Source organism: Lissotriton helveticus, chromosome 10 (genome assembly GCF_964261635.1).
Source record: "Lissotriton helveticus chromosome 10, aLisHel1.1, whole genome shotgun sequence".
NCBI lineage: Eukaryota > Metazoa > Chordata > Amphibia > Caudata > Salamandridae > Lissotriton > Lissotriton helveticus.
The window spans coordinates 85,947,701-85,972,289 of NC_136071.1; the positions used below are offsets into that span (position 1 = coordinate 85,947,701).

At 45.2% G+C, this 24,589-nt stretch overlaps 1 protein-coding gene across 5 annotated transcripts in view; it reads right to left on the reverse strand.

Annotated features, from left to right (window-relative positions):
* Positions 1–1,316: 1,316 nt before the first annotated feature.
* Positions 1,317–24,589, reverse strand: part of RBBP6 (RB binding protein 6, ubiquitin ligase) — a 418,994-nt gene continuing 395,721 nt past the window's right edge. For all 5 annotated transcript variants that reach the window (XM_078664816.1, XM_078664819.1, XM_078664818.1 and 2 more), the window contains one exon: positions 1,317–3,040. In XM_078664816.1, the coding sequence (XP_078520942.1) occupies positions 1,495–3,040 (1,546 nt within the window). In that variant the 3' untranslated portion in view covers positions 1,317–1,494. The remainder of the gene's footprint in view (positions 3,041–24,589) is intronic.

Sequence of the window (24,589 nt, forward strand, 5' to 3'; positions counted from 1 at the left end):
ATGGTACATCCTCCCCATGGAACTGTTCATACGGAGTCAAAGACCTAGACCATTAGGACCAGGTTTTACTTCAACTCCATCTTGTTGCTTGGATACACAGATTGCTTTCTGGATGATAAAGGAGGCACAACCTGTGACTCCAGAATCGCAGAGGGTGTCTTGGAGAAGAACGTTAGTAGTACCCTTACTCAGGGAATGGCAAGAAAGCTTGAGGTGCTGGCTTGGTCAGTAAACTCCGAAACAAGTCACTCATAAGATGCCAAAATATGAAGGGTTTATTGCAGCTGTAAAGATTCAAAGAAAATAAACCGAAGGCTTAACAAGTTCACAGATGTGCTAATAACAAAACAAAGATAAATGTGACTGCAAAGCAGAGGTTGCCATTGCGCAATTGAGCCTGGAGCAGCAGGTATTACAAATAAAAGGATGAGTGGACGCCTCAGACTTGCACCAATCTTAATAAAATAACTCTGGTTGTGAAGCTGCATTGGAAACCGAGCTGAGAACCCTATACAAATTAGGTAAGAAGGTGCATTCAGTCGTGTGAGTGATAATAGTTGCATTTTTAAATTTCTTGCACAGAGGACCATCTCTTGAGGAGAAGTCACGCATGATTCATATTCCCCAAGCAGGAATGGCATTTGGGGATAAAAGAGGTTCATACAACCAATCCATGCTGCCCACCACACATGAACAGTGGAGACTGGAACTCAGATCTAAATGCACCTGGTAAGGTTGGTACTTTGTGGCTGAAAATCTTTTTCACAGATCCCTATGAAAGAGCAAAGCAGGCATCACCCTGGTGAGGACTCTTAAGCAGAAACTGCTTCGGCTAAGACTGCAGTGGCTCTCGATAGAGTCTTGGGAATAGAATACTTCTGGGGTTTAGGACAGGCGTATTAATATATTTTTGCATTTTTATTTTTTTGATTGGGCTCTAGCCTTGTAGCGTTGGACTACAGTACCAGTGGAGTAATGTAAGAGCACTTTTAAAGACAAACAGAAAATAGGAACTATACTCTGTTAGGCTCTGATGGAAATACCATTCTATTAATGTATGTTTATTGAAAACTTTTATTGCAATTAATTGAAAGTGACATCACAGGCTGCAATAGACTCTGTAAGTCATTTGAACCAGATGATATTTCAGAACTTATCATCAGTTTTATTTTTCCCTCCAGGCAATAAAAAAAGGATCAAAATAAAAGATGTGAAGTATTCACAGTTTAGTAAACGTCACCCCAAATATTTTCATGGTGGTGAAACTCAAAATGCCTCCGCAAAGAAACACTCATGTCACATGGTCAAACACGCAATTCTGTACAAAATGTTCACTTTATAAAGCTCTGATGTAAAAATCAAATAATCAAGCAGCAATATATTAAGTGCAGCAAAGGCTTCAATACCATATTTACAAAGTTATCAATTTGTTTACATTATAAGAAAAGTTAATACGTGACTTAGTAATTAAGTCAATTGTTCATCACTGTTATTTCAGGCAACAACAGATACAGGTTTCACTTTTTGGTCTTCCTTCTCTTTCTCCTTGTCTTTGCTCTTCTTGGATTTCTTTTTTTTGTGTTTGTGTTTTTGGTTTTTCTCCAATTCCGATTCATTACCAGTATGTTTCTTATGTTTTTTGTGTTTTTTGTGTTTCTTGTGTTTCTTTTTGTCCTTCTTTTTCTTCTTCTTATCTTGGCTACCAACTGAGCTGGCACTGCTGCTACGGCTGCGAGCAGGGCTTTCGGGGGGACTTTGGCTGTGGCTACCACTGGGGCTGCTTGGAACGGGATTTCTACCAGAAGAATCTGCTGGTGGAAGAGACTCTTCCATATCAAAAGTGTCTTTTTCTTGCTCTACTTTCTCTTTTACTTCACCTGAATTTTTTTCTTGGCAGCCTTCATCTTTTACAGATGCGTTGCTTTCACTGTCACTTTCATTATAGTCTGGGACAAATGAAGCCTCGTCTGTTTCCCTTGTCAAATCTGTGGAGAGTCGGGAAGTACGACTCAATGGAGTTTTTGATTTAACTGAATCCCTGTCAGCTTGTTCCCTCTCATTTTTAGTATCAGATGAGACATGTAGAGAATGAGAAGATTTGCTTCCAGAAGAGTCTCTGTCTTTGCTCTTAGTTTCCGATGTGTGCTTATCTCTTTCTTTGACAACTGTTTTTTCTTGTGCTTTTGTATCATCACATAACTGCCTGGTCTCCGAGCTGCTTTTATGATCTTCATGCTGTTTTCGGACCCTCGAAGGGCTTTTGCTACTTCTTCTGGATTCTGTAACCACTTTCTTTGTTGGATCAACTTGCTTTTCTTTTGACTTGTGTTTGTGGCTATAGGCAGAGTCTTTATTTCGAGATGGGGAGTCCTTCCTTTTAGTACTTTCGCTCCTTTCATTTCGACGTTTTGAGCCAGTGTTAATCTTGCTGCTTACATGTTCTGACTTCTTGTCATTGTTTGAAGGAGGATCTTTGCTAGAGGACACATGATCAACGTCTGGGATATCTTCTATTTTGTCCTTGGATGACTGTGGCAGACTTTGCTGGCTCCCTGTGTTGTTTGATCTTTCGACACTGCTGTCCTTTTCAAATTGACTGCCACTCTTCTTTTTCTCTAAAGCCTCCTTATCAGAAACAGAATGATCACGGTCTTTATATTTTTTTTCACTTGATGTGGATGTTTTTGAAGTTTTTATTTCACGCCGAAAGTTTTCCAAGGTTAAATCTTTGATGGGTTTCTTTTCCAGAACTTCCGGCACTTTGTCAACAATCTTGACTGGATTAGAAGACTTTACACTGACATTTTTAACAACACTGACCATTTTCCCTACAGTAGAAGATGGTGAGGACTTTACATCATCTTCAGATTCATAGTCTTCTTTTTCCCACTTGGACTGGGGCACCTGGATCATAATGATAACATCCTCTGCAGGGGTTGTATCATCATTATTAAACTCTTCCATGGTCTTAATTACTGTTCTCTTTATATCAGGCTTTTCTTCAGGCCTTCGGACAGGACTCCCTCCAGTGGAGCTCGTACTGAAAAAACAAAGCATATTACATGTTGTGAAAAAGCATTCTGTATAAAACAAAGTATAAAACAATGTGCACAACATGCTGTTACTGAAAATACAAATTTTAACAATCCCTTCTGAGAGTAATGCATGTCAATCTTCAATTCTGTTACAAGAATGAACTTCAAACAGAAGATTCACTTCTTTATTGAATAAAATACAATCAATGACTGCATTTTTGTTACAACTATTTCTCCAAATTTCTTCACTACCTTGAAAGGATGTCTATAAAACAATTATTTTTGAACTATAAACATGCTGACATTGCACATCGCCTAATCATTCTTTATTCATTATAAAAAAAACAATGTTAGTTACTTCCAACTCTAGGTTTTATGAACTGGTGGCATGCATACACTCACAAGCTCTGAATATTTTCGAAGACAGAAATTCTGAACAATTAGTGTTACAGACCGGTAACATTTTTCTTCTCAAGTACTACATATTTTAGACATTCACAGGTTTTATGTGATAACAGGTACTTTTTAGTCAATGAATGAAAACCTGTGAGGTCTTTTCAGACAGATACCCTTTCCTTCTACTGAAATTCCCCAGCTGCTATAGAATGTAATGTACACAATACACCTAGGTTGATTAATAGAGTTGAAAATTATTTACAGACTTGGAAACAAAGATAGTTAAGCTGTTTGGGAATTAGGTTTGCGCATGGTCCATCTAAGCAGAATAATGATTTGGTGTCTCATCTAGTGCCAAATTGCCTAGGCAGAGAAAAAAATGACAAGGAAACCTAAGATGAACATCTATTTATATTTCATAACAAAGACATATTCCTAGAAATTCTCTATCAAGAGCAGATAAATATATAACGTTTTTACTCATTGACACTCTGTATAACCAGTGTTTAGCCGGATACAGTTCATGTTTAGGTAGCAGGAAGATGGCGATGGGATTGTGAAGGGATGAACCTCTAGCAGAAGTTTCAGTGGTGGCACTGAACAGTGGGATGAAACCTACTAAAGCATCAAGTACTCTGGGGTGCAGTATTGTAGTAACCAATTAAAAACTTGGCACTTACATGATTCTGAATTCAACAGTTAATATAATTAGCAAATGGTAAAAAGGGTTCTCCAAATCAAACCTGATTATTCACAAGAACAAACAGTTCATATGGGGGAAAGAATGCCAAGTCTACGCAGATAAAAAAACAAAAAAGGTGTAACTATAGGACTTGTCCATGTGAGATGAGCAAAGTCGGCCTCAGGGGCCCAGCATTTGGACAGTGGTCAGATCTAGTTGTGTCGTATCTAGCAATGTCTAATGGTGTAAGATTATGTCCTGTGGAGAAATTCAAAATGAAAAGTTTATGTCTATGGTTGAGGGATATTTTCTGGATTTCTATGCAACAGTAGGACCACATTTTGTCTGTTATTGATATGTCAAGCTCTCGCTCCCAAGCCTGTCTCTCCCTGGTGGTGGTATCTTGCTTCAGTGCCAGGCATGTGCGGTACATTTTGGATGTCAGGTGGACACCGTCCGGATTTGATATTAACAGCGACAGGGGGGTGAATTCTTCCAGGGCAAGGGGGTAGCTAGGGATGCTGGTGCGTAGTGTCGCATACAGACGCCGGAATATGAAGTGGTGCCTGTATGTCATATTTTGAACTGTAAGGGAACAGGCCACATATAGTGTGAATGTTATAATGTCGTAATGCGTGCTGTGCAATTGGCTTGCACAGCAAGGGAAGCCAAGGGTTATTCCTAAGGGGCAACACCGGGGAGCAGTGTGGACCGACCCCCAATATACAGTGCAGCGTATGCCATGCCCACCCAGCATGTGGTTGATTTTGTCAAAATGTCAGTAGCGTCAAGAGGAATGCCTTTGGGAAGAACGACCGAATGTGGGAGGTCCACAAGCTGGTCCAGTTCTGGCCGCAGATAAGGAATGCGTTAGTCTGGGTGGTACCATCTGTGTGTTTATTGGGACACATCTTCACTTAACTCAACCAACTACAAACCAGGCACAACATAAATCGAAATCACTAAGCAAGCTGCATCCTTAATATTCATCATACCAATGGGCAATCTGTACACTTCTCACTAAAATGGATTCCAAGTACATTCCTCACTACCTGATCTTGAACAGCAGCAAAAAGCGTAGGCCCTCCCAGGCATACAAAATATGACAACTCACACCGTGTACAAACACAACTATTCACATGCATGCTGACACCATTTAATAACTATACTGCACTCATGCTTGCTCCATACTCACACTCACAGGAAAGTGCAGTAATATCCAAATACAATAGGTCATAGAAGACCCTCAATGGATGCCAATGCTTAGCTGGCCTTTATTAGCTGGATTACCAAAGACCAACACCAACTTTATATCGATCCAACAGAAATAAACCTTAGACTAGTCACCTCACAGGTGTAGTAGGAAGATCTTATAACCAACACATAATCGGAACTCATCAGCAAGGAAAAAGGTAGCAAATAAAATCCCACCCACGTCGAGATGACAAACTATTTCATCGGTAATAACACCACCAAACCTGGTTCATGATGCCAAGTCCTTCAGCAAGTGGCTGGACAGCATTCCAACACACTCCATCGAATGCATTCAGATGTCTTCATTGGATTTCATGCTCCACTGAGCTCACCCATAACAAACACCCACAGCATGTGATATTACAATTACACAAGGCTCTCTTCACATCCAGACTGTGCAAAAACATTTCAGCCTTAAGCCCAGCATTTGAAAAGGAAGGGAAGGGAAGAAGTGTGGTAAATTGTTTTGGAAGTATAGAGGAAGGAGCCCTCAGACTGTCCTATTACAATATAAGCACATGCAAGGCTTGGTGATACACAGAGCTTGAAGACCGCTCACCCTTCTAACTGAAGTTATAGGTAAACGAAAAGCAACCTTCTATGATGCTACAGATCAATTGTGCACACTGGCCTAAAGGAGGTTCACATCAATTTGAAAATAATATATACAATTTCCATGGAGGCGTGGGAAAAGCTTGCTAAAGCTGGTTTGTATATTTAAATTGTTGTAATAAACACAGAAAGGCCTGAGAAGTGACTTACGACAGGCGGAGGTAACATTCAAACCGATTTTAGTAGAAGAAAAAACTGTTTTATAAAATATAAAAAGATAAGGCAGCACTCTTTCTTCCAGTCATTTTATCAGGTCAAGACTTACGTGGGCGTAAAGGAAGGATGCTTTTAGGATGCCGTACAATTGTTAAGTAGACTTAAATGCGCGTATTGCAAGTAATCAGGATTCGGGCATTTAGGGTCAGCTTGGGAAGGCTGGGGCGGAGAATCTAACCACATTTAAGGATCTTATCACAAATGGATATGTGAAAACATCCCGTGCAGGTAGACAGAACATCTGAAGATGATTCAGTTACCATCATTGATGTGGCCAACCTGGAGCTATTAGAATGATCTTCCCATTTATTGTCACAATTTGGAATTCACCAGGGGAAAATGTGGGGCCGGAGAAAAGGCTTAGAGATAGCATCTCAAAGAATAAGGCCCATGTTCCCCAGAAATTGAGATATACAGTTCAGGAGATGTAAACAGGCAATGCAAATTATTTTCTCTAATGAATAAATCTACTTGAGCTTATCTCCCGCAGAAGTTAATCATTAAGAGACCACCTGTGCTGCCCCAAAAGTTACCGGGTACGTTTGCCTGCCTTTACATTCTGCAGACCTGGAAGATGAACTGATGAGGTGGCTGTTCCTCACCAGCATGCAGTACCAAATTGACTGGGAAGCGGCATCTCGATATCGTCTTTTGTTGTATGTTCAGATAAAACATTGAATAGTCTGCTTTTCTTAGGATTCGAATTGATTGCTGGTAGAAAAGATTTCAAAGTAGTAAGAACTAAAACCCTTAAACATATGGTCATATTTTACTTCACAAGCCAGCTGACTACATATGGCTATATGAAAACCCTATTTTGCTAAAGAAAGCTGCTATCAAGGCCATGTGTTTGGGAAGGCTCTGAGAGTGGACTTCGAACCAAAAAGGAGGATTTTTCTGCTAGAGTTTCTTCCCAATATTAAAACATATAAAAACAACAGTGTATAGAGAGCAGACAAGATATTGAGTATGCATACTTAAGGCCCAAGGCATACTTGATTAGGACAAGAAAAAATCTGATGAAGCAGCATTATTCTAATTTGTTTCATTCCGATACATTAGTGTGCCAGTATTTTCATGACAAATTGTATGACAGTTATCCGTCTAACTATGTTCTGTTTAGAGAGTGGTTAACCTTTCCTAGGAGCACTTTATGCCACTAGCAGTTGACTGGATTTGTGGAATTGTTTTGTCTCGTCAAGGTAAAACTTCAAACATCTTTTGACATCCAGTGTATGTCATGTCCTTTCTACTACATTCTTTGCATCTGAAAGAATGTATTTTGAACTACTGATTTATTTAAATAGAAGTCTGATGGAACCTTAGGAATTCATTTTGGATTTGTTTGCAGAGTAACTATTGTTCCTGAACAGTAAAAGGGTTCTTGATTGGTGAATGCCTGTATTTCACCTACTCGTCTTTTGCTGATGTCCGTGCAAGCAGGAGTGGCACTTTCCAAGAAAGAAACTTAATGGCCGCTTTGTGTATAGGCTCCCACATTTCATTAATGGTTAAAGCACAGTATTTAGTCACCAGAGAGGGGAGGATGTCTCACTGGCGGGACAACTCTAAATAGACCTTTGAGAAATTGTTTGATGAGCCTGCTAGACCACAACAATGGTAATGTTGATGATCTTCTGAAGTGAGATGTGACCACTAAGTGAAGCTTAATGGAGGCATGAGCGAGACCAAACTGTGCCAGATGCAGTAAGTAAGAATTTCGTCTGGTGTAGATAACATATGGGTGCATGCTGGACCATTGACACCAGATGCAAAACCGCTCCCATTTAAAACTAAATCTTGTTCGTACCATCTACTCTAGCAAGACTATCTGAATTCACCTGGGATATTCAGATGCACAAGATTATTGAATTTAGGAGCCAAGTTGACAAGTTTAAGGATTTCGGATGAGGTACTTGGCCTTGACGCATTCTCAGTAGAGACAAAGTGGTTGCAGCTGGATGTGCTGTCTTTTCTGGGAGGAGTAGCTCTGTGAATCAATGCGGTCTTTGCAAGGTCAGATCTATTAAGAATTATCCTGCATGGCCCCGCCTTTATCTTCCTGAGAATCCTTGTGAGGACAAGAGTCAGAGGAAAAGCTTATGCAAAGATTCCGGACCATGCGCTTGAAAACACATTCATTTATGACCCTGGTTGTGGATGTCAGTTTGCATAGAATCGGAATTTTCGATTCTTGGAGGTTGAGAACAGTACCAGATTTGGCCTTCCCCATTGGTGGAAAATTCCTCTAGGACTTCCTGATTGATCTCTCATTTGTGGCAGGTACTTCTCATTCTGCATCGTGTGTCTGACATTTTGCTTTCCCGGCACATGCTCCGCTTTCGGATTTATCTGATGACTGATTGTCCACTTTCAAATTCTTTGCACCTCTTGGGAGAGCGCTTGGATAAAGTGTCCCCTTGCTTGTTGATATTGTGCATGGATGTGGTACTATCTGCACAGGACAGTGCAGACTTTTGTATTGTCTGCAGAAAGGCTTGCAAGGCTAGGTGTACTGCCTTGAGTTCCTGAAGGTTGATATGTAGAAGTAACTGAGATGGTTCCCGTTTGCAGATGACTTACAAATCTTGGAGATGAGCTCCCCAACCCTCTAAGGAAGCATTTATTGTGATGACCAACTGGGAAACTTGGGGTATGCATGTTAGGCCTGTCGAGAGATTTGCATCTCGAATCCACCAGAAAAGAGCTGTACGCATTCCCAGGGTGACACAAACTATATTGTCGAATGATCCTTATGTTTGGATCCATTGCCTGCCCAGTTCCTCTTGCAATTGTTGCATTGAAAGGTGGCAGAACGGCACCAATGGAACGATTTGGCCATCATCCCAAGCAGGGATTTGAATAGGCGAACTGAAAGTTACTTTTTTCCTCGCACTAAATGGGCCAAGTGTAGCAATCTTGTACTTCTTTCCGGAGTTGGATATGCTTTGTTATGCACTGTACCAAGTGTAGCCCTCAAGAACGTTATCCTTGTGGATGGCTAAAGGAATGATTTTTGTGGGTTCAACATAAGGCCTAATTTGCTGAAAAGGTGTAAGCATGCCTTGTTTGACCTCTGTGTAGATTGATGGGAAGGTGCCATGACAAGCCAAATGTCTAGGTATTGGAATACTCCGTGTTTTTCTTGCCTTAAGAATGCTGCTACTGGGGATAGGCACTTGGTGAAAAATGTGAGGGGCGGATTTCAGGCCGAATGGGACGGACTTTAAACTGATGATGGCTGCTGACTACTGTGAACCTTAAACATTTTCGATGGCATGGAAGAAATTGAGACAGGAAAATATGCATTTTGGAGATATAATAATGTCATACAATCTCCCCGATTAAGAAGCTGTTGGATATGTGACCATGCGAAATATCTGTTTCCTAAGATATTTGTTCCACTTTCTTAAATCCAGGATAGGTCTCCACTCCCCTGACGTCTTCTAACGGGAGTAGAAACCTTGTTCTATGCCCCCTTTGCTGAACATGGTCTGGACTTCTAAGCTGAGAAGATGCAGATGTTTTGGGGGGAATTTTGGGGTGGAGTCGGAGGCAGTTTCTGAATGAATTTCAGTGTGAGACCGAATGTAATTAAATCCAAAACCTATTGGTCTGTTACTTTCTTCCATATGGAAGGGTGATTGAATATTTTGCCTCCGAGACATGCCGGAGGATTTGGATGTTTAGCCAATGCCTGTAATCAGTCATTGTAGATGTCCTTTCCCTGTCAACCTAGCTTCTCTCTCTGGGTTTGTCTTGTGTTGACTGCCTGAGGAGGTTGTCACTGTTGGTATTGGAGGCAAAACTGCTGCAATACAGACTGGTATGTTGGGTACCTGTAATGTTGGTAGGCTCCTCTGTAAGAGAATTGCCCTCTAACTCATGCACCACAAAAAGGAATCTTACAGTATTGCTGAGTACCCAGCTACTTTGCAGGATCAGTATGAGTTTTAATGGATTGGAGGGCCTCATCAATGTATTTTCAAAGAGGGCTTCACTGTCATATGGGAGGTCTAGAATTTCACTTTGCACCTCTGGTTAAAAGAAGTGACTTCTAACCACCACTGCCTCCATGAGAATGCTGATCATGACGACGGTCTAAAACCTGTGGATGCAAAGTCAATTGCACAGTATTTCGGATGAGGCACATTCTCCTTCGTGTAGGATCTTCTTGGCTTTGGCATTCTCTGGTAGAAGATCAATATATGATGCTGCGTCTGGTGCTGGGCTGCTTGGGTGACTACAGAGCCAGGTTTTAGGAGTCCAATTAGGAATGCTGGAAATGTTTCCGGGCCCTATCCTATTTGTCTAGGCATGGCAGCCACAGTGGCCGGGTTTTTCATGGTCTTTATCCCAAATGTAGTCCACAATAGGAATAGCTCTGACGCTCTTAAGGAAGGTTTTTAAAAAAATGTATAAAAAGTAGGAGGGCACGACATTCGGCAGCCGAGGGAACTGCTTCCCCCAACCAGTAGTGTGCCAGTACGCGTGTTTGCAGAGTGACTGATAAAGGGGGAGGGGCCTCTAACAAGGTCTTAGCAATCCCGCTGTGTGGGACTTACTGGTGGTGAAACTAGGGGTTCTTGGCCCCTAACTACCCTCAGATGCCAAGGGGGCTTCATCCCCCAACCAGTAGTGCACTAGGAGGCAAGTTTGCAAAGTAGCTGAGAAAGGGGCTGGGGACTTTCACCTTGCTTAGTTGTCATTGGAAGGTCAAACATTTTTGTTGCTGTAGGAAGCTGCCTTTTTATGTGATATACCAATCATTGGTTACATCGTGTAGAGTCCAAAGATTCCTTAAGAGGTGTACAAGTCTTCTATTCAAACCAAAAAGTGCTCTAATTGTGGTAGTGTGGTCGAAAAGCCTTAAGCCTAAACACAGAGGAATGTCAGGAATGTGTTATACACACAATTAATAATAAGTGACACGACTCAAAAAGGAGATCAAATCCACTTTTAGAAAAATACCCTTCTTTCTAGATTAATTTTAATACCGGCACCTTATGGGTGGAGCCGGCGGGGCGGAGCTGGCGAAGGGTGGCATTCCTCCTATTCTCACTTAGTTTTCCTACGAAAAGTGGGGGTTTCAACCGAGGGCCTTATCTGCTGCTAGCAGCAGAGGCTGGGGTCACATTACAAAGACAGTAAAGCCGTTGAAGCTTCCCTATCGAGCACTGTGCCTGCCTGGGGGGAGGAGGTGTGACACCTCCGCCCAAGATGGGCTTTGTTTCGGGCCTCGAAGAGCAAGGGCTCTCACTCTATGGGTCCAGAAACGTGTCTGGTGGTGGCAGGCTGCCTAAAGCCAGTTAGAGACCACACCAGGGTTGGTAGGTTTTCAGGGGGCACCTCTGAGGTGCCCTCTGAGTCCATATTCTAATAACTCCAACGCTGGCATCAGTGTGGATTTATTAAGAGGAGCCGTTTGGTACGAAGCACTCCTGGCTTCAGGAACCCATCATGGGGCTGGGGAACTCGAGTTGTTGAGGTTTTAGCCCATTTACTCTATGGCTTCCCTGGCACTTACAATATTAAGAATAGACAAATATTGTACAGGCATATCTGCTCATGCAAATATGCCCACACAGGAGATATATAATGCAACATGCCTTCGTGCCTGCTAGAGGGGTGACTTACCTATACCCTAAGCAGTGCTGCTTGACATGACACAGGCAGTGTGCCATGTCGACTGTCATTTTTCTCTGCACCAAGGCATGCAGGCAGCAGATGCAGTTTGCATGACCTTGGTGAGGATGTTCATAGGGGACCCTCTTCAGTCCTAATGCCCTAGTTACAAGGGATACCATTTACTAAGGACTTACAGAGGTCTGAAGTTGTGCAATCGTGGTACAGTTTTAGGGAAGGAGCTTGGGCACAGGGGACCTGGTTGGCAGGGACCCTGTACACTTTCAATCAAAACTACATCATTTTCCAGTCAAAAAGTGGGGGACTAACCAGGTCAAAATAGGAACTCACACAGCCTCTCTCTAGGAGATTGTAGAAACCTCCTACATCCTCAGGGGGTCAATCTGTGGGTGGTGGCGTTGGGGTTGAGTGAGTAGGAATTAGATAATTTCCTCCCTCAGTGCGGGTATCTCTTAGTTCCCCCTCTTCCCAGTCTTCATCTGAAGACAAGCTATCATGCACTAGCACAGTTCTGGATTGTGTTGTATACCTCGCGGAGGCAGCTGTTGGGATATTATGTGGTGTTCACAGAGTGCAAGGCTGAACTGAAGGAGTTTTAAGAGGCTCTGTACCCGGTCTAGTTGAGGTAGTTGTAGGGGAAAATCGCTTGGGGTAATCTGCCAGCATCATTTGCAGGTCTGAGAAAAATGTCCTTGGTACACATACCACATCATCCTGGTACTGTCACTGTGGATATGGCTGGAATTGTTCCAGATAAAGTAGGCCCTATTGTTGAGGAGAGTAATACTCCTGGCCATAAAACTCTTCCTCTTCATCTTGCTGACATTTTACATGCAACTTGATGAGCTATGTGCAATCCCAAAAGGAACATCCGAGTCATCCTCATCCAGGAGAAGACTGGGTGGAAAGGGCAACACCTTGCTTGAGGATGTATGCTCCGGCATCTGAGATGTTTTCCCCATTTCTTATGCTTTTTCTTAAGTTGACGTCTCTGGTGGTGGACTGACTGGCACCGAAGATGGAATCGGTTTTACCGTTGATAGTGTCCTCGTCGTCAATGAGGCAGAGACCATTTTGACCGTCAAAGGAATGGGCGTCGTAGACTGTACTGTCGACGATGTAGTTGTCGTAGTCTGTGAACTGACCATGATCACTGTTAACAGTTGTCATGCTCAATGTTGCTGTAGACTATTTTTTCGTCAATCGTATGCACGTCTACGATTTCTTAATCGGCGGTGCAGACAGTTTCTTAAACTTGTGAGAAGTCTGATGGGAAGGCATAGAAGGTTCAGATTTTAATTTTCCTGGCTTTTGTGATGGACTGAGCTCCTTGTAAGACCCGTGGTGAGACTTATTTGAAGAATTCTTGGGAGGCTCGTGAGGTGATCAAAGTTCTGACCTCTTCCCTCGTCCTTTTTTGAGCCCTCCTGGAAGGGGAAGACGAATCCTCACAATCATCCCCAGAAACAGGGTCCTGCTGGTCTTAAAGCTTCTGAAACCACAGATTGCTAAGTGATGTCATCAGTGATGTCATTTGAGATGTCATCAGTGATGTCATCAGTGATGTCACTGACCATGTCATGAATGATGTAATATGTGACATCATCAGCAGTGGATTGCGGGTGCGCGATATATAGTTAGTGCAACTAACTATATATGGAATTTCAATGGTTTTGTGTGAGTAAAATAAGGTTTTGTAAATGCTAATTCCTAACTATATATGGTCTATAACCTATGGTTTTTTCAGTGAATTTTCAAGGTTTTGTAAATGCTAATTCCTAACTATATATGGTCTATAACCTATGGTTTTTTCAGTGAATTTCATTGGTTTTTTAACAGCTAATATCTGTAGCTGTAAAATGTATTCTTCTTTAAATCCAAAAATATATTTTATATGTTTATGAATAATTGTTTTTGAAAATATTTTTTTTTCTTCGTTCCCGCTTCGCGAATCGGGAAGCTTCCCGTTAGCTGACCTTGATGCCGCGAAATAGACCGCGAGCCGGTAAACGTTTCTTTACCGCAACTGCCGCGTTAGAAAACAACATCGTGACGCCTCCCGTCCGCATGACGTTTCACGTTGTCGCGTGATACGTCATATGACGTGCTACGTTAGCGAACTGGTACGCGAAGCGAGTCGCAAAGCGCAGGTTTCTGGAAGCAAACCGGGAGGCCCTGCAAAGCGCTTAACGTAAACACAGCAGGTCATGTGACTTGGTAATAACACTTTTCATTGGTTCATTTCACTTTTGGTTTCCTAATGATGTAAGACTAGGTCATATAATCTAAAATGAACACTTTTCATTGGTTGAGAACTCTTGTTTTTCCCAAATGATGAAAATCCCTCCTTCTTTCCTCACTCTGACTTTCATCATTGTGAGAGAAAGACCCTTTGTGATCACTGAGCAATGGCTTCTTTAGTAGCTTCAGCTGGTGCTTCCCTACCACCTCCACCACATCCAAGGAAGAGTGGACCACCTGCTCAAGTTATAATTCAACAAGAAGAGGAAGAAGAGGAACAGAACGACGAGCACGAAGAGAGGCAGTTTTTGCCTGAGGAGCCGAGGACGTCTCACCGGAAAGAAAACTTCATTTGGCAATTTTTTTAAATTCCCAAAGGTCAGAAAAAAGTAAATGCAAGATACGTAACTTGCCTTATATGTCAAGATAGACTGTCCAGAGGAACCGAGAAAAAATACAGTTTCGGAAACTACACAATGCATCGCCATATGACTAGGTGGCATCCTAACAACTACAGTGCTGCACAATTTCGGAACGACCTAGATAATCTCCCTATTATGGCCAGAAGATCTGTTGTACCGGAAGTAACGGGACCAGAGGGCAGGGAGATGGTACCAAATATACAAATGAGATTTGGTGAAGTAAAACACATCTGCGTATTTTGCGATGGATTCATTTGCTACGGAGAAAGAAGCATCACTCTGATCAACAGAGCTATTGACTATCATATGCAAGTTTGTACGAAACGCCCAAAATAATAAATACTTTTTTTTTGTTTTGTTGCTCCTGTTGAGCCCTTTACAATGAATCGTTTTCATTGCCCCCTCCAAGAAAAACCCAAAAAAATATAAAACTGTTCAGAAAAATTCAAAAAAAGTAAAAAAATGTTCCGAAAAATAATAAAAAAAATATAAAACAACAAAAACAATAAAAAACAAAAGTTCTTTTCAGAACTACCTCCCCGTTATTAAAAAATTGGTACAATATTTGGAACTGTGCCAACCTCTATTTCTCTTAGTTCGCTTCCCAGTTCGCTCGCCGGTACGCGAACCGGAAGCGAACCAAAAACAGTAAGTATAAGGGAAGGAAACAGACACTTATGTTAAAAGAAAGACAGCTATAGGGGAGTAAACTAGAGATACTATTACCCGTAATCCACTGCTGATGATGTCACATATTACATCATTCATGACATGCTCAGTGACATCATCAGCAGAGGATTGCGGGTTTTTTGGCAACGTGCCTTATCCACGGTTTAATAACGCTGCCTTTTGCTTTATATACGTTTTCAAATTGTATGAAATATATATGTAGGAAGGTTGATCCCTGACTATGGTTGCCCCCAACTTTTTGCCTGGTGTTTTGCTGGTTTTCTGACTTAGTTGACCTGGGGCCCTGCTATTCAGGACCCCAGGCCTACTGCTCTCTCTGTAAAATGGATTCCATGTACCTTAGGTACATATCTAAATTGGATACTGAGTCACCTTATCAGTCCCTGTACAGTGTACCTTAGGTACCCAGGGCATAGGTGTACCCAGGGCCTACCAGGGGCTGCAGCATGTATTATGCCACCCCTGGCTGGCCATCCAAATCTGACACAACTGGCTGCACGACAGCTGGGGCAAGGTGGTGTAATCACCCTTTGCTTTAGATATAGTATACCTATATCTAACCCTAAAATGGACACACAGATCTCCTATCAGTCACTCCTATGGCAGGCCTTAACAATCCTGAAGGCAGAGTGCTTGGAATCGTGTGAGATGGTGCTCTGGCATGAGCTGAGCCTGTCTGCGGCTTTCGGGATCTATCCCTTAGCCGTTTCCATGATATCGCATACCATATACTCTTAAGTGCATTATAATCCTCGCGGTTATATGCCAACTCTGGTATCGCTTTATCAAAACATGTCGAGTAAGGTGTCATACGAATTGGAATACTAACCCCTCGCCAATTCTGGCGACGGGGTTAGCATTCCACCCTTCTAGAGGGACACGACATGTATGTAACCCCTAACCCCGGTTAAAGTCAGACAGAGCCTTAGCATCCACAAAATGGATGCTGCCACCGAGACACAAGTCTGCCCTCCTGCTGCTGGGAGTCCTCCCAGAGCAGGAGATAAGGACAAAGGGTTTCCTGCCAGGGGCGGTGCCAGCACCGTCCCAGACAGGGTTTTGTGTATTGTAGGTAGGCAGGGCTTTAGAGGAAGGTGACTGCACGTGGCACCCCGGTGCTCACTGTGCATAGGCTGGCTGGAACCAGTTCCAGGGTCACTCCAGACCCTGTGCTGGGGAAAAGCCCGCCAAGGAAGTGGGTGTAACCACCCCCCTCCTAGTCCCACCCATAGGGCAGGACTTAGTCGCGTGCCAGCCCCCTTTTACAGGATAAAGGTAGAGACTGGCCCCCTTCCAAATCAGATCATCTTTGAATCCTGAAACTACTTTCTGCGAAAGGAACTCAAGACTTCTTCCTAAGATTTCTCCCTTGTGACTAAGGAGTAGTCACCCTGCATCCGCAGGCACCATCCAAGAACACTGCGGTCTGCTGTAAGTCCTTCCTCCGGAATCCGACTGCCCAGCTCGACGAGAACCGGCTTCCCTGGCACCTCTGACCTCTACCCACCTCTACAGCCCAGCTGAGAACCGTGGGTGCGACGAGACCTCAAGGGACCGGCCATCTGCAAGACTGCACGACTTCTTTTCAGCAAGCCCGCCGAGTAATCTACTGGTGAGTGCTTTGGGGTCCGAGAAGCCCCGACTCTGAGCAGCTCCAGCTCCGAAGTGCAGCCCCCCAGCATCTCCACGATCTGCGTGGGGCCCTTCTGCTTTCCGCTGCTCACCGCGTTGTTTGGCTACTAGCCCGTTGGCTTGTGGCCTTCCTGACGACGCCCGACGACATTTCTGCTGCTGGTCTGGTTGCTCCAGACTGGCCCTTGCTCCCTTCCAGAAGAGGAGCACCCTGGACCCTCCTGGTCCACTCAAGACGCCATTTTGAGTCCACCGCGTGGGCTTGAATTAGCCAAGGCTTGTTGCCCAATCCTGGGTAACTTCGACGCCAACGACTTCATCCTTCGTGGGACAGCTCGCACCTCCATCCTGGTCGCCGACAACGCCTCCTGGTCCGAGAGACTGCAGAGCCCAGCAGTGCCCACTCACCTGACTGCGGTGACTTCGCCCGGTGCCATCCTGGTGCCCACTTAATCACTGGCTAGTGATTCAAGAACTTGGTCCCCTCTGCTTTCAGGTTTTCTTCCTCCTTGATCCAGGCTTGGATCCATCGAACTTTTCTTCACTGGTCGCCTGCCAGCAACTTCTTCCTTCCAGGCTCCTGGTCCGGCAACGAGATCCCCGACGTCTTTTCAGACCTATGCAGCTGCAGCCCCTGGGCTAGGTAACTTTGGCACTCCGGTGTCCCAGCATAGCCTCACTATCCAAGGGTCAGGATCCACTGTCGTTTTCTCCCTACCAGGTCGGGTTCGCCCGTGAACACTAACTTTGTGAATTCTAGCTTCCATAGACTTTGTCCCGCATCCCGCGTGAGAGTGCACACTCTGCACCCGAGTCCCCTAGGCCTCCTAGTAGTAATCTAACGATTCCCTAGTCCAGTCCTAGCGATTCCAAAGCCTATTAGAACTGTTACTTACCTGCTAGTAATTCGCATTCCACTTTTAGCGTATATGGTTTTTCGTGCCCCTCGGGCATTTGTGTAACGTGCTAACTTAAAAGTATTTTCGTAAGAGTTTTGTTGTGTGCTTAGCTCCCTGTCTCATAAAGAGCCAGGGTAGTCTTGTTATAAATAAATACACTGTTTATTTTCATAACAACTTGTGTGGTGTCCTTTCACTGGGTGTTCAAGGGGTAATGTGATGGTAAAACAGCTGGCTTAACACGCCCTCTAGAGTCTTAGCCTTAGACTGCTCGTATCCATGCTACTAGGATAGCTGGTCTATAAGGTTGACTTACAACCAATCATCAATAAGGGTTGTCTGGACTGATATATAGTGATCACTAGAATAGTGAGCACTGCACATCAGGCCAACTTCTCACATTGGTGAGCAGCGGTTGGGATTTGAGCTTGCTGTTGTTTTACCACACATGCCCTAAGAATATCTTGTGAAAGATCACATAAGTACTAAAGGTACATATAACTTAGCTTAGAATACTCTGAGTTCTACTGAACCAGCTGTTGTAGCTCCTAGGGCCTAGCACACCCTAAACTACAACTCTAGCAAGGGATCAGTAGGCAAACATATAGTGTAGGTAAGTGCACCACTTACACCTCACTAGAAAAGCATGTCGACTCAGGGGGACTCTACTGAGACTCCCCTGGTCAGTGTTGACCCTCCACAGGTCACTTCAAGATATGCAGCTCTCAGTTTCCAGGAGATGAGACAAATCTGTGTCTCCAGGAAACTGAAGCAGGGGTCTAACCCCACCACTCCCTTTCTGATAGGTCTCTTAGAGACATATGATGCCAGAAAGCTTTCTCAGTTACATGAGAACATGCCAGCCTTAGAGGGAACCTCTGGGGATCCAGATCTCCCCAACACTGATTCAGCAGTTGAGGAGGAGGATCAGGAGGTACTCTCTGGGGATGAGGTAGACAAGGGTCTTGAGGTAGTCAGAAGGCTAACTAGGACCAACTTAGACTTGCTTGGGCTAGGATCTGGGGGACCCCCAGTACTGACCCTAAGTAGGCCTAACCTTGGAGTTAGGAGAGATAGATCTCTTTCTAGGGACTCCATTAGATCTCTGCACTCTAATGCCTCTTCTCAGGGGAGAAGGAACTCTCCCCAGAGGAGATTGACTTCCCCTCAGAGAAGAGAGCATGAAGCAAGGATGAGACAAGCTAAGCTGAGGATTGAAAGGGAAGAACTTGCCCTGGCCAAAGAGAAGCTTGCCTTTGCTAGAGAGCAGCAGATGTGTGGGTTAGCTCCCACTGGTGGCAGCAATCTCCCAAGAGATAGAGAGAAGGGTTTAGACACTAAACACCTGACTAAAATAGTGCCCCCCTTTAAGCAAGGGGATGACATCCAGAAATGGATGGCTGCTCTGGAGAGGGCCTGCACTGTGCAGGGCATTTCCCAGAGTCAGTGGGCAGCTATACTGTGGCTCTCCTTTGATGGCAAAGGTAGAGATAAGCTCCTCACTACTAGAGTTGAGGATGCTAACAATTACCAGGTCCTGAAAAATGCACTGGTTGATGGGTTTGGTTTAACCACTGAGCAGTACAGGTTGCTGTTCAGAGACACCCAGAAAACTCAGTCTCAGGACTGGTCTGACTTTGTTGATTGTGCCACTAAGGCTTTGGAAGGCTGGCTACTGGGTAGCAAGGTTACTGACTTCACAGGATTATATAATCTAATTATGAGAGAGCAAGTCTTAAATAATTGTCAGAACCAGTTATTACACCAGCACCTGGTAGACTCTGATCTGACCTCTCCACAAGAATTGGGTAAGAGGGCAGACAAATGGGTCAGAACCAGGATTAGGCCCAAGAACCAAGGTGGTGACCAGAAAAAGGAATCAACCAAGCCTCAAGAGAAGGGTGGGAATAAATCTACAGATCAAACCACATCAGGGCCCCAAAAATCCTCTGAGGGGGGTGGGTCCCAGAATCCTTCTAATAACCAGAAGAAACCTTATTGTTATCCCTGTAAACAGGTGGGTCATTTGAAAACTGACAGCAGTTGCCCAAAGAATAACAATAAGGAGAACATACCCCCAAGTAACATTCCCAAGCCTCCTGTTACTACTAGTAGTAATCCCCCAGGTGGTGGGAGTGCCCCCAAGAATTTGGGTGCATTTACTTTGGGAGTTCCTGGGGACTCTGGCCTAACCAGGTCCCCAAACTTAGATACTCTTGTCTGTGAGACTGGCATGGGGTTTGCCAACTTCACAACTTGTCCCAACACTTTGGGCAAGTACAGACAGGAGCCCCTCATCAATGGTATAAAAGTTGAGGCCTATAGAGATACAGGGGCTAGCATCACTATGGTGACTGAGAGCCTAGTCCCCTCAAGGCAACTTTTACCTGGTGCCACATACCAGGTGACCAATATTGATGGAGTGCAGAGAGATCATCCCATGGCAGTGGTCAATCTCAGCTGGGGAGGTGTCACTGGCCACAAAAGAGTGGCAGTGTCACCAAACTTGCCTGTAGATTGCCTACTGGGGAATGATTTAGAGCTCTCAGCCTGGGCTGAAGTAGAGCAAGAAACCCATTCTAAAATGGTAAACATCCATGGTAAGGTTAGTGGGGCAGTGGTAGCCACAGCCCCAGTCCAAGATGTCCTCCCTGAACAGGTCAGGAGGGTTGTGCCAGTCACAACCCAATCTCAGACAACTTCCTTCCCAGAACAGGTTGTCAAGGCTGTCATGGTAACAGCCCACACCCAAACTGAGCCCCCTCCTGAAAAGGTTGGGAGAGTTGTGATGGCCACAGCTCAAACTCAGACAGATGACAGTGTTGTGAAGCCTGAAACTATGGATCACTCCACTCAGACAGAGTATTGAGGAGGAAGAGAAATCTCCCTTCCACCAGACTTTAGGACAGGATCAGCCTCCTCAGGGAACTGATCTGACCCCTTGTGAAGAAACTGCCACAGAGGTAGTCAGGCCTAGCCTGGCAGAACCCCTGATGTCAGTGGACCCTTCCAAGGTGGGACCCAGTCTGGAGCAGGTAACCTGCCCCTCTCTACCCTGCCTCAGTCAGCCCAGGGCTGTAGAGGTCAGGGAGGCCAGTGTTGGACCCCAAGGGGCCCCCTGTCCAAAAGAATTTCCCAATCAGCAGATTAAGGGCACTGAAGCTAGTAGTCCTAGCCAAGTGAAAATAAAACATACTCCTGAGGGATCCCCCTTAAAAATAGTTAGGGACCTCCCACAGATGGACACTGTTGGGCACAGCCAAACTTGGGACCTGAGGGCCCCAGACCTGACCTGTCCCTCCAGTAAGCCAAACAGAGGGACCCAACCTCCAGCTGTAGGTAGCCAGAGGTTGACCCTGAGAGCCCAAAACAACTCAGTCTTGGAAAGGAAGGCCTCTATGGTGGATGATGATTGGAGGAAGCTGAGCCCAAAGTTAGTGGAGCCTCACTTCAGTACTCCATTTCAGCACCAGCCTTTTTCTTTGACAAAACACACCACAGGTAGAGATTCCCTATGGTGGAGACCCTCAGACACCCTTAGGGTGAGGGGTTGCTTAGTGGACCATGACATAGGGGGTAACCATGCCAGTGCTGGTACTTCCTTAAATGGCCACTTAGGCAATATAGGCTTACCTGGACAAGGATAGCCTTATCTCCTTTCGTTTGGGGGGGGGTTATGTAGGAAGGTTGATCCCTGACTATGGTTGCCCCCAACTTTTTGCCTGGTGTTTTGCTGGTTTTCTGACTTAGTTGACCTGGGGCCCTGCTATTCAGGACCCCAGGCCTACTGCTCTCTCTGTAAAATGGATTCCATGTACCTTAGGTACATATCTAAATTGGATACTGAGTCACCTTATCAGTCCCTGTACAGTGTACCTTAGGTACCCAGGGCATAGGTGTACCCAGGGCCTACCAGGGGCTGCAGCATGTATTATGCCACCCCTGGCTGGCCATCCAAATCTGACACAACTGGCTGCACGACAGCTGGGGCAAGGTGGTGTAATCACCCTTTGCTTTAGATATAGTATACCTATATCTAACCCTAAAATGGACACACAGATCTCCTATCAGTCACTCCTATGGCAGGCCTTAACAATCCTGAAGGCAGAGTGCTTGGAATCGTGTGAGATGGTGCTCTGGCATGAGCTGAGCCTGTCTGCGGCTTTCGGGATCTATCCCTTAGCCGTTTCCATGATATCGCATACCATATACTCTTAAGTGCATTATAATCCTCGCGGTTATATGCCAACTCTGGTATCGCTTTATCAAAACATGTCGAGTAAGGTGTCATACGAATTGGAATACTAACCCCTCGCCAATTCTGGCGACGGGGTTAGCATTCCACCCTTCTAGAGGGACACGACATGTATGTAACCCCTAACCCCGGTTAAAGTCAGACAGAGCCTTAGCATCCACAAAATGGATGCTGCCACCGAGACACAAGTCTGCCCTCCTGCTGCTGGGAGTCCTCCCAGAGCAGGAGATAAGGACAAAGGGTTTCCTGCCAGGGGCGGTGCCAGCACCGTCCCAGACAGGGTTTTGTGTATTGTAGGTAGGCAGGGCTTTAGAGGAAGGTGACTGCACGTGGCACCCCGGTGCTCACTGTGCATAGGCTGGCTGGAACCAGTTCCAGGGTCACTCCAGACCCTGTGCTGGGGAAAAGCCCGCCAAGGAAGTGGGTGTAACCACCCCCCTCCTAGTCCCACCCATAGGGCAGGACTTAGTCGCGTGCCAGCCCCCTTTTACAGGATAAAGGTAGAGACTGGCCCCCTTCCAAATCAGATCATCTTTGAATCCTGAAACTACTTTCTGCGAAAGGAACTCAAGACTTCTTCCTAAGATTTCTCCCTTGTGACTAAGGAGTAGTCACCCTGCATCCGCAGGCACCATCCAAGAACACTGCGGTCTGCTGTAAGTCCTTCCTCCGGAATCCGACTGCCCAGCTCGACGAGAACCGGCTTTCCTGGCACCTCTGACCTCTACCCACCTCTACAGCCCAGCTGAGAACCGTGGGTGCGACGAGACCTCAAGGGACCGGCCATCTGCAAGACTGCACGACTTCTTTTCAGCAAGCCCGCCGAGTAATCTACTGGTGAGTGCTTTGGGGTCCGAGAAGCCCCGACTCTGAGCAGCTCCAGCTCCGAAGTGCAGCCCCCCAGCATCTCCACGATCTGCGTGGGGCCCTTCTGCTTTCCGCTGCTCACCGCGTTGTTTGGCTACTAGCCCGTTGGCTTGTGGCCTTCCTGACGACACCCGACGACATTTCTGCTGCTGGTCTGGTTGCTCCAGACTGGCCCTTGCTCCCTTCCAGAAGAGGAGCACCCTGGACCCTCCTGGTCCACTCAAGACGCCATTTTGAGTCCACCGCGTGGGCTTGAATTAGCCAAGGCTTGTTGCCCAATCCTGGGTAACTTCGACGCCAACGACTTCATCCTTCGTGGGACAGCTCGCACCTCCATCCTGGTCGCCGACAACGCCTCCTGGTCCGAGAGACTGCAGAGCCCAGCAGTGCCCACTCACCTGACTGCGGTGACTTCGCCCGGTGCCATCCTGGTGCCCACTTAATCACTGGCTAGTGATTCAAGAACTTGGTCCCCTCTGCTTTCAGGTTTTCTTCCTCCTTGATCCAGGCTTGGATCCATCGAACTTTTCTTCACTGGTCGCCTGCCAGCAACTTCTTCCTTCCAGGCTCCTGGTCCGGCAACGAGATCCCCGACGTCTTTTCAGACCTATGCAGCTGCAGCCCCTGGGCTAGGTAACTTCGGCACTCCGGTGTCCCAGCATAGCCTCACTATCCAAGGGTCAGGATCCACTGTCGTTTTCTCCCTACCAGGTCGGGTTCGCCCGTGAACACTAACTTTGTGAATTCTAGCTTCCATAGACTTTGTCCCGCATCCCGCGTGAGAGTGCACACTCTGCACCCGAGTCCCCTAGGCCTCCTAGTAGTAATCTAACGATTCCCTAGTCCAGTCCTAGCGATTCCAAAGCCTATTAGAACTGTTACTTACCTGCTAGTAATTCGCATTCCACTTTTAGCGTATATGGTTTTTCGTGCCCCTCGGGCATTTGTGTAACGTGCTAACTTAAAAGTATTTTCGTAAGAGTTTTGTTGTGTGCTTAGCTCCCTGTCTCATAAAGAGCCAGGGTAGTCTTGTTATAAATAAATACACTGTTTATTTTCATAACAACTTGTGTGGTGTCCTTTCACTGGGTGTTCAAGGGGTAATGTGATGGTAAAACAGCTGGCTTAACACGCCCTCTAGAGTCTTAGCCTTAGACTGCTCGTATCCATGCTACTAGGATAGCTGGTCTATAAGGTTGACTTACAACCAATCATCAATAAGGGTTGTCTGGACTGATATATAGTGATCACTAGAATAGTGAGCACTGCACATCAGGCCAACTTCTCACAATATACCAATAGGTCGTTATGAACCTTTAGGTAGTGCTTTTCTTCATGAGGTCTGGTCGCTTCCATACACATACAGATGTTTCAAAGATGATCAAGAAGTTTATCTGAATGGAGAGGAATGCACTGAGACGCCAGATCATTCACTAATGTGTAGGCACATACAGTTACACGGTTCATGCAACAAACACCGACCAAATATGGCTTGCGTGTTGCAAGGCACGCCAGTTCCTGCTATCATCCCCACGTTCAAGTTGTTGGAAAATGGTAGTTATTTGATGCTCAATAATGAAGATTGTTCTGGGTTAATTAAAAGTATTCCTTTTATCGTAACAGTAAGTGAACGGGTTATTTGCTGCAGAAATGTTCTATTTCCTCCCACACATGAACATAGGGAGTTTTCAATCTCGCCACAAACACCAACCTTGGGAGCAGATTTCAACGGCATGGCAAGA